The 14,698-nt window shown below is 38.4% G+C and overlaps 1 protein-coding gene across 1 annotated transcript in view; it reads left to right on the top strand.

Moving 5' to 3' along the window:
* The window catches only part of ANKFN1 (ankyrin repeat and fibronectin type III domain containing 1), a 62,939-nt gene that overhangs the window by 32,700 nt on the left and 15,541 nt on the right, over positions 1-14,698 (top strand). The window contains exons 7-11 of the mRNA XM_074889223.1: positions 952-1,059; positions 8,307-8,406; positions 9,593-9,725; positions 10,335-10,451; positions 14,207-14,422. Coding sequence (XP_074745324.1) covers positions 952-1,059; positions 8,307-8,406; positions 9,593-9,725; positions 10,335-10,451; positions 14,207-14,422 — 674 coding nt within the window. The remainder of the gene's footprint in view (positions 1-951; positions 1,060-8,306; positions 8,407-9,592; positions 9,726-10,334; positions 10,452-14,206; positions 14,423-14,698) is intronic.

Consider the following 14,698-nt stretch of genomic DNA (forward strand, 5'->3'; position numbering starts at 1 on the left):
TATTTAGTGAGCGAGCAAACCGTTTGTTGGTGGCTGTGAACACATACATGGCCTCTATGCCAGCAAGATGGAAGCACGTCTGCCTTGCAGACAGATCTCTTATTACTTTGATTCACCATTACTTTGAGTCAGGAAACTGGTGCGATACTTTTTTCTCATTATAATGAAAGTATGAAAACAGTCAAGTCTGGAATTAAAAAGCTCCGCTCTGATACACACGGTTTCATCTTCCTATTTGTGATGAGATTGCTTGGTTTTTAAAATCAAGACTGAGATTGTAACTAGCAGCAAATGAGTAAAAACAAAGTCTTTCGTAGGTTGAAGGTATGTGAGACAGAAACCGCAGCTTCTTGCCTCACGAGTGCAGTGCTGAGCAGACCGTAGACTCTAGGGCAGGAATTGCCAGTGTTTGTTCAGGCCTCTGCTGGGAGCAGATTTTCAGAAGTGATTTTACTCAGAGCATGTCCCTCTGGCTACAGAGCTAGCTCTGGATGTAGGAAGATGTTCATTCTCTGCTTTGCAGTCAGTTTTCTATATAAATGTGGGAGAGTCATTGAGCCTCCTGGTGTCTCACCAAAAGGCAGAAGGAGCGGTAGCATGAGCTTAGTGAGGTACTGAGTGTCAGTACAGTACAGGCTGAGAGCAGCTCTGACACTACAGCAACAGAGGCCATTTATGTACTGAAGAGAAGTAGCCATTGTCTAGTCACTCACTACAGGAGCTTCTAAGAGCTAATTGTTCATAATCATTATGATTAATTACCTAGCTGGCAAAAGGCAACGGAAACGTACTGTAGAAGTAACAACAGCACACTTAAAAACAACTGCCATTTTTTCCTGCGTACCCAGATGTAAAACTCCTCTAAAGCTGAGAAGTATCAGAGGCAAGAAAATATTTTAAAACCTCCTGCTCCTTTGTGTTTCATTTCTGTTTATTTCCTTTGTTCAATAGACTGGAAAGACTGCAGTGGAAGAGAACCTCGGCACAGGGGACACACTGAGGCCCTGGAACGTCTCCTTCAGCAGGTTCGAGCAGCTCATCAGCATTATAATTGCAGAGGTAAGGATAAATATCTATGTGGTAGGGCACCGGCTGAAGCCTCTGTGGCGCCTGTAATTTTAGCAGTTTTCTAACTAGGTCATACCTTCTCATTCATCAGGAAAAGAAAGATATTAATATTGGCCCATCTGGAATCACTTTAGCGCACTATCTTGCTCTTAACCCTTGAAATTAGTTGGATGAAAACATCTGAAAGCTAGAATGCACACAAGAACAGACACACCCTTTCTCCCTCTGTATCCTACACACCTATTGATTTGGTTTTTTCCTACAAATAAGTTTCACACAGGATTCCACTAAAATGTTTCAAGGATCTCTCTCTTATTTTTTCATATAAAGAAATACTTTAGAGAGTTAACAACTGGTTTGGATCAAAAGAGAGGACTTGGCTGCCTCCAAATGGAAGACACAAAGTACTCTAGTGGATGTGATGCCAATCTATAATGAAAAATACTTGCACAATGCAGTGGGAAGATAAGATTGCTACATTTTCAAATAGAATGGATCAAAACTAGGAGAGAGTTCGAATCTCAGCCAGCTCTTTGCTCTTCATTCATGAGAAACAGACTGTGCCTTTAATAGCTCAAGAGCTAAGGCAACAGCTTGGCATTCTTTTTAAAGCATATATAAAAACTCCTGTTCTATACGGGTTGTTGAAAAGTACTATTTATTTTCTTAAAATAAACTTCTAACTGGAATAATGCTTCATTGCAAAGGAACTTATTTTAAACTGAAAAGTTGAACTACCATGAAGTTTTCATTTTTCTTCACCTAGTATGACTGTTATGTCAAGCTGCATCAATTGATTTAAAATCATAGAAATACTTAGGGCTAAAATCATCTGGCTGAAACATAAAGATGCAAATGTGCAAATATGTCACTATCACAATGATCCACAGTCTGCCACAACCCATTGTAACCATAGCAACTTAAACTACTCAGCTATGTTGCTTGGAAAGGAAAAGGAGATATTGCAAGAAAATGTTGTTTCTCTAATTAAAATTCATACAAGCATTATCACTTGCAGGTGGTCTTGGTACTGAAAATACAGATGATGTATTCCATATCTTACACAGATTTTTCATGCTATTAAGAATTCTTTTTTCCATGGTACAGTTTTTCCTCTCTGAAGTTAGCGCATATCTCAGGTCTTTCAGGCCACCTTCCTAGTCAACAGGGAATAAGTGATGGAACATCTGAAAATATTCTTAGTATAAATTGTTTTACTGACATACCAGCCCAGAACAGAAGCAGTTATAAACAACATGCAGAAAATCCCTCCTTTTGAGAATCTTACACCAGTGCCTGGTTCTTAGAAAATTCCACTGCTCCAGAAATTAACCCCAGTCTCAAAGCAAAGCACAGACAACTCTGTTCTTGATTTCCTAACTGCTTTTCCTTAAATAATAAATAACAACAATATAGAAAATCTGTTTAGCTCAGAACATTTTCTTGCATGTCTGAAAGAGGATGTGGGAGCTTACATGTGGCAGTACTGCACTGTGGAGTCAGCTTGAGCAACACCCTTGCCTCCAACCAAATAAAAATCTCATAATTGCTTGTAATGCTAGCATTACACAGTAGTATATTTTGGATAAATCAGGATTGTAACATAACAGGAGAGCCTTTGGAACTTGCCTTAAATATATGACTGATGTCAATCCCTTGTATTTCAGTAATTTGGTAAACAATCAAGGCAAAGAGTTTGCAGAAAAAGTAAGAATTATGACATCACTTTGACTCTGAAATTTGGTTCTGGTACTTATCAACCTCAGTGAAATTTGAGGAGTTTGATCAAGGATCTCAGATAAGCTACTGTACATGACTGAAAAGCCCAAATAATGGCTTTCACTTCATATAATACAGAGGCCTGAGTTAGATTCTTAATTTATGTAAATTAGCATGATTTGATTGACATCGATAGAAGTCAGCATGGATATGCTGTTAAGCTGAGGACCTGCCCAGGCATTTATCCATTCTTTACCATGCTTCTCTTTCATAGCATCATAGAATCATAGAAGGGTTTGGGTTGGAAGGGACCTGAAAGATCATCTAGTTCCAACCCTCCTGCCACGGGCAGGGACACCTTCCACTAGCCCAGGTTGCTCAAAGCCCTGTCCAACCTGGCCTTGAACCCTTCCAGGGAGGGGGCAGCCACAGCTTCTCTGGGCAACCTGTGCCAGTGTCTCACAACCCTCACAGGGAAGAACTTCTTCCTTATATCTAATATAAATCTACCCTTTTTCAGTTTAAAGCCATTACCCCTTGTTCTATCACTACATGCCCTTGTAAAAAGTCCCTCCCCACCTTTCCTGTAGCCCCCTTTAAGTACTGGAAGGCCACTCTAAGGTCTCCCCAGAGCCTTCTCTTCTCCAGGTTGAACACCCCCAACTCTCTCAGCCTGTCCTCACAGGGGAGGGGCTCCAGCCCCCTCATCATCCTCGTGGCCTCCTCTGGACCCACTCCAACGTGTCTGTCTTACACTGGGGGCCCCAGAGCTGAACACAGCACTGCAGGTGGGGTCTCACAAGAGTGGAGTAGAGGGGGAGAATCCCCTCCCTCAACCTCCTGGCCACACTTTTTTTGATGCAGCCCATGATACGGTTGGCTTCCTGGGCTGCGAGTGCACATTGCCGGGTCACACTGAGCTTCCTGGCAAGCAACACCCCCAAGTCCTTCTCCACAGGGCTGCTCTCAATCCATTCTCCACCCAGCCTGTATCTTGGGACGCTTGGGATTGCCCCGAACCATGTGCAGAACCTTGCACTTGGCCTTGTTGGAACTTCATAAGGTTCACTCTTCTTTGATTATACATTAATACTGTAATCTCTGTTTTCGTCATTTGTTTTAGAGATGTCAGTAAATAGCTGGACACTGTTTGGAGAGTGTCCTTGAATCTGCTTACAACCACTGATTTTCTGTCATTTATAAATGAGAGCAGAATCAAGCTCTGCACGAATTAAAGCTAGATGAAGATAGAGACAGGACTCAAACCTGGGGTCCTGGCACCTTGGCTTTTCACTAAGTGATTCCTCTGTGGGATATCACACTTATGCTGCTCAGACTGGCTGAAGGAGAGCGGAGGATGGTGCAAGGGCAGTGGAAAAAACTGAGGGTAATCGATCTAAAAGGTCTGAGATTATTTGAATAACATAGGCAAAAGCTTCCGAATACAGAGGAGCCAGAAGAGCAAGGCTGTGTGCTAGTGCACCAGCGTGAGCTGGGAGGGTTAAATTGCCTAGATTCCAGGCAGATCTCTTGCCCAAGTCTGCTCCTTCAGGCTTTGCACTGCAGCCTGCCTTTTGCCCTGTGCTTTGCATTGCAGGGGCTGAAGAAAACAAGCTTACAAAAATACCAGGAAGAATACATTGGAATGTACAGTGAGTTTAAGAGCTTTTGGAATTAGATCAGCTGTTGCTTTTGAACCTGCTCTGTGATATGATGAAATCTCCTAGGGAATTACTTAGGAAGCTTTGCTTTCATATGCTTAATCTTCTGGAAAACCCTGATGATTACAAACAACAGTCATCCATTTGTCTTCATAATATCATGCTACAGACTATCATAACTGAGTTACTACAATTGTATGTCCTGGCAAAACTTCAAATGTATTTTTTAAGTATTTTTTTCTTGTAGATCATTTTTTCTAAACAATCCTGAGTGGATTTAAGTAATTGTGGGATGCTTCATTAAGAAAGGAAGCCAACTCTTCAGTGAAATGCTCACCAGATATTTTCTTTCTGAAATTTGGTTGAAATGTATTTTACTAGACAAGGCAGAGGTGGAATAAAAATGTTCTAATTGTAATTTGATTCACAAGCAGAGCACATAGTTTTATTGCATTTAACAAAGAGAAGGATCTCTGATTTCACAGGCCAATTACAATGTTTAGATTATAATTATTGGTAAGAATATACAAAAACAGGCTTGCGAAACAAGCCATAGTTCAGGTAGGGAATTTAAAAAGTTACAATTTCAGCTGTTGAGCCTGACTTTGTAATCCAAAATATACCACCCAGTAATATGACTATCATGCCAGTAGCTTCTTCACGAGATACAGAATTTTCTTTTGAAAGACATCCCACACTGAGGTGAGGTAATACAGAATCTATCATGTTCTCAAGCTATTGAGGTGTCTGGCCACTACTTATGCCTCTAACTTCTCCATGCACATTATCACAGTGTCAGTTGTTTGCAATGCTAAAAATGTGCAGCTTTAAACTGAGTTTGAATTTGTCTGGAAGTTTCCAGATATTTCATGTATTTTCATAAGGTTGCACAACTAGTGAAAACTCTAAACCCCATTATATGCCCTCCATTAGGATTTCAGTAGGATCTAGCTCATCTTGTGCTAATTTGCTTCCTTATTCAGGGTCACCCTAAATGATATTTAGCAGTTCCGCAGGCTGTCTGATTTGTGGGGCTAAGATCTCAGATAATTTTGCACTGAGGTAATTCCATTTACTTCACATCTGCCCCACTTGAGGAGAGGCACCCGCTTGTCTAGTGATAGGACAAAGAATTCCAGATGATCTTCCTCCTCGGAGAAATGGCACGGCATAGCAGACATTCCTCTACAGCAGAGACCCCAGATGCATACTAGCAGCCTGAGTATGGAACTTTGCTCTTATTCTTCCACAATGGACTCGTGTTGCTTTTAAGTATCTGTTGTATTTAAGTGAACTGCAAAGAAACATTTATATAAATATACCTTTGTAGTTAATTGTCTATTTCAATCCAGGGTTGAATGCTTCCGATCTAAATCTAATCACCAGAAATTCTCTAATTTCAGCCACTAATTGTTCACTCCTGTGTTTCTATGAAAAGAGCTTACAGCTCTACTGCTGTATCATTTATTAATATAAACTTATTTTGTTGTTACTGGTGTTCTTCTATAAAGGTTACTCTATGTTATTTATTAGTTAATTAAATAACAGACAAAGTTCCATTTCCTGTAGATCCAAATTATCCTCTAATCTCAGCTCCATGTTTTTTGGCTTCTAGACACACTATACTGTAAAACAAAAGCAAATAGCAATGTAGGAGAGTTTAGAATCTCCATCTAGTTTTACATTGTTTCTTTTGTTGTTGGCTTCTGCAAAGCTGTGGACTAAACCCAAACCACTGAAAAGCCCAATAACATATATTTCACTTGTAATGTGCCCTCTTATTTTAATGCTGCAGTCTCTGAGTGTTTTAAATAGAATTATGTTGCTTTGCCTTCAGCAATTTCCTCCTTCATTCCCTCCATCCTTAATATAGAAGAAAATAAAAATCACATAATTAGAATGAAATTTATATTCCTAAATTGGTCTTAACCTTGGAAGACGGAAGCAGTAAGACAGGAGTTTTCATGTAGCATTTGGTTTACATTACTATGATATACTGAAAAAGTTCACAGTAAAATAAAAATTATCTGAGGAGATATGAATAGAAAAAAAAATTTTTTAAAGGAAAAGAATACAAAGATCAGTTGCATCAAAGGAGTAGTCAGGGATTTGGATGAGTCTGTTAAAACTAAACTGAACAGCACATTGGAGAATATGCCATGGAGAACAAGTTTCCACTGGAAAGACAATGGATTTGATGATCTAATAAGTCTCATACATCTGAACTGTATGATTTCACCTCTAATAGAACCTTGTTCTCTTTGTACTTGCTGTTCAGCAGAGTGGTAATTATTGCTAACAATGTGTCTTCTTTCTGTGGTTTTCAATGTGCAAATTTATTCATCATTTAAAAATATGTTGAGCACTTCCACAGATGGGGTTTTGACAATAGCAAATTTAGATGTTCTTTAAATGTTCAAACTTAGAACTCACTAGGGAGACACAGATAGACACGTCCTATTCTGCACTGGAGGTAAGTGAGAAATATGTTACTCTGAAAACACCTAAGCAGAGTGATTAGCAGCTTTCAGCAAATAGTTCTTTATGAGTCATATTTTTTCCCCACTGGAGAAGGGCATCCCTCAAAATGTTTCATGCTTCAGTCTGGATGGTTATCCATGCTTTATCCGAATAAACAGTCAAATCGTGGAAAAGTGAGATGTAGTTTCACAGTTACATTTTTCTTTTTGTCTTTCTTTTCAGATCACAGTAAATATCGGAAGAATTAATTCTTTTTTTAAATTAAATGTTTCTGCTGTTTCTCTGACAACAGCATTAAACAGGAGGGACATTGCAAAAGACAATGCAAAAAAAAAAAACCCAAAACAGCCCATTCCTTTTAAATGCCGTATGTGGACAACAACAACTGACAATACATTGTACATTATAGAGTCCTGCATGTTCCTGACTGCCATCTATTGGCACACCCTCTGAAGTCTGCTCACAGGTACACAGGTGGACACAGCTGTTTCACAGAGCTTGCAACTTCCAGTTCCCACTGGAAGATTTCTGGCTTACAAGGAAACTCAGGCCATGCATGAGAGAAGGAAAGACATTAAGTCAAATTCATGAAAATGAAAAATAATACAATGTATAAAAATTTAACCACATTTTTTTAGAATATTGGGTGAATATTTGATTTTATTAAATTCTTCTGCTGAAAGAGCTGGTCCAGAGATCCTTGCAGGCACACAGCAGGTCTCAGCTTTGACATGAAGTGAACAAACGAGTCAAACACCTCTTCCTTGGATTCCAGATTCCTAGGGAGCAAATGTAACTGTGAAAGTTCTGAAGCAATACAGGTGACTGGAAATTATTCTGATACAGAAAAAGAATCCAAACAAAAGCACATGCATTTAATGTGATACAGAGAAAGACAAGGGACAATCTAGCTGTTTTCTTAAAGCTTTTACTTAAGACTGGTGATGCTGTGACGTTAGTGATTGCCAGGGCACCAATTATTCAGTACTTAGAAGGAATTACAGCACCCTAAAATGTTGACTGATGGTTTGAATCTCTTCTTGGTTTTTTGAGATGATTTGCAAAATTCACATCTATTCTGAACATTAAGAGTACGTAGTACTGGTTCAAGCTATTCTTTGCCTAGGAGCAAAACATTTTTACCAAATCTGAGTTTGCTGCAAGTAAGGAAATTGTTTGCAGTTGCCTATCACTAAAATAATGAAAATATAAGCAAAAGGTTGTATTTGAGCATGTTTCTAAATGTGGCCTTTTGAAAGGTATATAGTGGGCACTGACTGAAATTTAGTATTGTGCTTCAAAAGACAAAGGTTCTTTATGAGATACTAACTGAAATTTAAGTGCTGGGCTTGGTTTGCTTTTTATTTTCCATTTTAGAGAGTTCTAAATTACAGAATGCTGGTCGCAAGCAATCAGTTTCCAGAAGCCTGAAGCACCTTTTCCACTCATCGAACAAGTTTGTGAAGACTCTGAAACGGTTTGTCATTCACTTTATCTCCCAAACGCTCTGAGTTTTAGCTAGCAGTTGTTGCTCTTATGCAATAGTGAAAAGCACCTTAGAAATGTATGTCAAGATTCCACTACCAATGAAACAGCAATCAATCAGAACGAACTTGATAAATTTGCATACATGTAAGACTGGTGCAGCTGATAGGAAAATAATGCTCCAGTTCCTACTGAAATGAATAGAATCTTTTCATTGTTACTGTTGGAAATATATTTGAATTGTAATGAGTGAAATATTCTGTGAAAACACAAAGTGCAGTTACTGTGGTATTTTGGAAGTACTGCCTCTGTTGCTGCTCAGTAATGAAATGGTATTTATTTCATTCATAATATAAAATGCAGAGCTCAGATAACATGTTTTGATAGTCTATTGGCAACAAGCAACACATCAAGAATTCTCTAACATCTTTAGCTAGGTTTGGAACTCAGTGTGACTCAAACAACCCTCAGCCTTGATAATTTGTTTTAGCAAATGGAAGTTTCTTATGCTGGATTATTTCTTCTTTCATTGCCAGGAGTGTTCAGTTTGCTTTTTCTTCTTTGTATTTTGATAAGAGTTTGATTCTTTCAGAAGAGCTCTCCAGAGTCTTTAAATTCCCTAAGGCAACTACTTAACGTATGTAACTAATTGCAAGGGTAAATATTGAAAGGAATGATCTCTATAAACAGTTTTGCAGATATGCTGGCCAAATTACACTCAATTACACTAACGTAAATCCATAATAACCTGCCTGATTTCAATTCAGTTACTTCAGATTTACTCTGAAGTAAACGAGGGTAGAACTAAGCCCGTTAATGATAAAAAGTTTTAGTAAAATTTCTGATTTCTAAAGGGCATAAAGCCTCTATTTTATACTGTTTACTCTGACAAAATCCTTACTAAAACTGTTGTCAGTGGCTTGCATAGATTCATAATTTCTTAGATTCTTGTAGTCTCACATCATCTAAAGCTGTAAGCTTCCCAAATATTTTTCAGAATTCACTGGCTGAAGTTGCCAGTGATCTATATAAGTTGCATGATCTATATAACACAGAAGTTATGACCAGATGATTCGATTTGTCTCCTCAGAACTTAACATCTATGATTCTTTGACTAAAATTTGGCATGGATGTGAGTAGAAATGAAGGTGTTTGACAATGTTTCCTTCTTTCTTTAGGGGACTCTACTTATCTGTTATATTTTTTTACAAAGACAATTTATTAGTAACCAATGAAGATCAAATCCCAATTGTGGAAATTGATGACTCTCACAGTAGTTCAGTTATGCAGGATTTCCTGTGGTTCACAAAGGTAACAGGAGCCTAATTTCATATATTGCTTCTACAGATTTGTTGCTAGCAATGCATAGGCCTTAGCTCTTCATTCTGAATTTTTGAAATGATGTCAATAAAAAGCTAAATGATGAAGTGCTTTACCTTCACTCATGTTAAAATGCAAAACACTTATATGGGTTAAATTCTGACTGGGTCGCTGACAGTGGCACAATTACTCTTTTAAATGTATGATCCAACATAAGTGACTGCTACTTGGGTACATAAAGGTTTTATGAATATTTAGAGGAAGAGTCTAAAGGAATAACTAAAAGGTTTAATGTTGGTATTATGGTTATGCCATCATTCAAGGTATCTTCACACTATTTTTTATACCCCAAAGAACAGTAAATCAATTTTACACAATAATCCAAAGAGCAATTGAAGTAGGTGCATGATGTTTACAAAGAAACTTCTGTGTCCGATTCAGTATGTGTTTCATGTTTATATAGGCAATACATTGCCGTCCACAGAAACTCAAAATGAGCAATATCCACTGATTTTTCCTAGTCCAAAATGCTTTTAATTTCATTTCTGTTTTTATAAATGCCGAGAACAAAAACTGATTGAACTGTATATATTTTTGCAGTTGTCTTGCATGTGGGATGATATCAGATGGCTGAGGCAGAATATGTCTGTATCCGTGTCCTCATCAACAGCACTTCAAGCCAGGCAAAAGATGCTTTCAGCAGCAGCACAGCTACAGGTTGGTTGCATTGCGTATTTCTAGCTATTAACTTGGTGACTTTCTGATCTCTAAGGGATAGTACTGCCAGCTGTCCTATGGTTCACCACTCCCCACTGGCCTGTTCTTTGGAGCAGCGTTATCATCTACAATGAAATGAGCCACTGAGCCTCTCTTGCCAGCTGGAAGGAAGAAGTTACATTAAAAGTAGGAAAAAGAAAGGAAAGAAACGAAAGTGGCAGACAAAGAAACAAACAGATATGAACCAGTGAATAATGACCACAGATAAACCTGCGGGTTTGCAGATTGGGAATTCAAGAGTTATAATCCTAATATTTGCTGCTCAAAAGCCTCTTAGAAAGCCTATTCATTATTAATTATTAATATATTAATAAAGGATTTAAACTCTGGGTAAGATTTAGCACTCCCTTGTGCTACATGGGAACCTGCAGCAGTAGGTAGCTTCTGTCCCCAACAGGAAGGACAAATAGACTGCGGAAGTTGCCAAAATAGCACTCTTGATTCACCCATAACTTACAAACTGCTCAAGTACAGCTTCTAGGGCAGAACTACACTGTTTGACAAGCAGGATGGCTATGCTGTTGTGGATTGTCAGCAGGGAAATAAAAATGAATCTTTCATTAAGTTATTAACTGAGCCGCCAAAATTCTTAAGGTGAAAATGTACCTTTGTGCAAAGAACCAGTCAGAGGCCTATTTAGACCCTTAAAAACAGAGACTAAGAGAGATTAAGTGGTGCATAGATCTTGTGCTGACCCCTCAGCGCAGTGGTGAGGACAGCAGCACTACATGGACTATTCATATCATGTTAAGGTGTAGCAGTGACTCTCAGGACGGTTCCGTTCCAACATGTGCTACAGATATAATCTGAGTGGTACTGAACAGGTCACTTAATCCTTCTGTGACTCAGTCCACTATTTGTTATGCAAATAATAATTACACTTTCTCCAGCAGAACATTTTGACATTTATTGTAATGCTTCTGAAGAATGGATTTCATGATAACATGAAATCTCTAGCTGAAAGACAGACATTTTCATAAAATACTTACTTTTGTGGCAAAATACATTTTCAAAAACGTGTGCATGATTCTTGCAGAAAAGTATATCCAGGCCTCACTTTCTCCTACCTTTTGTTAGAATAAAGTCACCAAAGCTTCCCAGAAAAATCTATGGTACAGTCATGGAATTAATGAAGATCTTCATATTGGTTGGCTCATGTATTAGCCATACGGCCATCCCTCGTTATTGCCAGTCAATGCAATAAGCTAGGTTTTATAGCAGCTATGAAAGCCAGATACTTTGTGGCCATTATTAAGAATATCCATGTGGGGTTTATTTTACATCTTTTGGCAAAGCATGCTGTACAGGAGAGTAGCCTTCCTGGGCAACCACCTGTCTTGACTGATTTCCCCAAAGTATCCCGAAATCTATGGAATGCCAGTCTCCTGTACCTTTATTGGAGGACCACCTGTGTTAAGCAGCAGCTGTTTGTCAGTCCTTTGAGCTGTCACTAGGGAAAGTTTTAACTATATCTGCTGAATGTTCCCTCTGGTGTGGTTAGCTCAGCTTAGGTAGCACATATTCCTTTGGTTAGCTCAGTTTCATTCCCTCTGTGCAGATTGTCTTTAACAGAGCATTGCTAGTATGCACGGACTGCACTTTGAGATAACCAAGGTTCCTAGTACATTGTGCTATTATTTGCTACCGGAGATGTTAAGAGCAGAGCTTGAAGCACAGAGATATACCAAATGTGTCCATGTGGTATATTGCTCTGTTGAATTTCTGGCAAATTTATTGTCCTTAACATTTGTTCTGTTAGCTTGGTCCCCCGATCAACGGAGGGATTGTCACCGATCTGCCAACATCTAACAGTGTGTGTGGCCTAATGGGATCCACCAATGGAAGGATCTCAATAAAGTTTATACGGTTGAATACATTTTATTGAGGCAGTTAATAGACTGACTCCACAAGAATTTAGGACAGAATGGAAAGATCAGTGACAACACAGCTGCTAAGGGACCAGATCAGTGGATTCAGAGACAACAGGGACTGTAATTTTGCCTGTTCTTACTGCTAGACAACTAAAGCAAACAAAACACAAGTGATGGGGTGCCAAGCTAAGTAGACACAAAACTTTCTTAGTATATGAATTAGTCACATCTTCATATTAGTAGGTACACACTTTCTCTGTGCTGGAATGTCATTCAGAATATACAGTCAGTGACAGTAACGTTCGTTTTCATCTAGGCACATTCATAGGTTGCAGTGATTAATGTGACAACTAAATGGTTAACACCTACCTGCAATCATTTGTCCCACCTGTGGACACATGGATAATACAAAATGTATACTCAAGACATCCAGTGCTAATCAGTTATGCAGGATAACCTCAAAAGACAGAACAGTTAAAAAAAGAAGGGAGGTGTTGTATAGACATCAACAGTATGCCCTGGAGAGGGATGCATAAAGCTAAAATAGCTAAGTTATACCACATAAAGAACAGTCACTGTGCTGACTACCTAGAGTTTATAAACAATTTAATAATACAGTTTATAAGTAAATATTGCCTGCTAAGTACAGATAAATAATTTCAGGATAACCTATCCATTTACAATGTCATTAAGTTAACGTATAGCACTTCCCTAAACATACAATGTGCTATATTGTAAATTCAAGTTTTCATTTTAAACTACCCCCATCCCTACCCAGCTTACTGTAGACCTCTTGAAAAGTCACAAAGTAATGAGCATATTTTAAATGTTAGGCATTTTTCTTTAAGACATCTGGGAATCTCTTCAGTGGCTGGTCACTGGATTGAGTGTGTTTGCACCTATAAGCAGATGCCTTACTGTGTGAGAAAAGGGATTTTGACCAAAATATGTATTTTATGTGGAGTCTTTTAAAATTACTTTTCTTTAATCCTCACATATTTTCCTGGAGAGCTTTGCCCTGCTAGTTTGTTAGTTTCTGCTGGTTTTGTCTAGCACATTCTTGGTATCTGAAGGAAAAGGAAAAGGGTCCGTGTCTCTTCAAATCCTTCTGTGTTCCTTCACAAACACACTCCACAGTTTAACTCCAGATTTATTTACATTCAACATAGATATGAGGGCCTCTTGCTTTTCTTGCTGAAAATAATCTGAATAATTTTAAAATGGAGAACAGAAAATGGAGATTATCATTAATGACCCTAAGAGAAAACATTTGAAGTGTCTATTATGAATGATTTGGGGGCAGGGGAAGAATTTTGTATCATCTCTGACATTTGGTTAAGGGGAGGTTAAGAGAGCACCTAGCTCTTCAGTAAGTTCAAATCAGAAGGGCTTCATTGATACCGAAGGAATCACCACTAGAACAACATTGAGTGCTTTTGAGAAGTGCATCCTTTATCTTTACCTGACTGGGCAAAGATAGGAAGTTCTGTCCAAATAAGTGATTTTGTAGTGTTTCCTTTTACAAAGTCATGGGGTCATAATAGTCTTTCTGATGTTCTCCATTAAATGTTGGACTAAACACTGCTGGGCCATATACATCAGAGGATCCACAATTCAACCCACAAACACAACCTCGGGAAAAACTTTTCCTTTTGCCAGTTGAATGATATGACTGTAGGACAAGTCTTTGAGAAACACTTTGTGTCTAGTTTTTCTTGAAGTCAATAGGACTGATGTCAGTGAGCACAAAGTTATGTTTCAAAAAATACTACTCTCTTGATATGCAATAAATAACTTTCATTCTATAATTTGCTTGTTTTCTAGAATTTGCTGGGAACTCACAACTTAGGCAGAGTTTTTTATGAGCCAATCAAGGATCGACATGGCAATATGCTGATAGTTACTATAAGAGAAGTGGAGAGTCTTTATTCATTTTTTAATGGCAAATGGATGCAGGTATCCAAACTACAAAGCCAGAGGAAATCCCTTTCAACTCCAGAGGAGCCAACAGCATTAGACATCTTGCTTATAACAATCCAGGTAGTGCTTTGCTTCTCTTACTCCATGTTATTTGCTTTTGTAAAGTCTGTGCCAGAGTCCTGATTTTTGGAAGAGTCTTGTAGAATTTTAGGCCTTAATCCAGTGCCCAATAAAATTAATGGCAAGGCTCCCGTTGAAAGCAAAGACTTATATTACTTCCAGTGGGTCTGGGATCAGATCCTTAATATGTAAAATATCCATGAGATTCTAAAGAAATTACTTCAAAGTCCTAGCAGAGAATAGTAGTTTCTATCAGTTTCGGGAAACCATGCTATA

The sequence above is a fragment of the Strix uralensis genome, chromosome 19 (genome assembly GCF_047716275.1).
Source record: "Strix uralensis isolate ZFMK-TIS-50842 chromosome 19, bStrUra1, whole genome shotgun sequence".
In the NCBI taxonomy this organism is placed as follows: Eukaryota; Metazoa; Chordata; class Aves; order Strigiformes; family Strigidae; genus Strix; species Strix uralensis.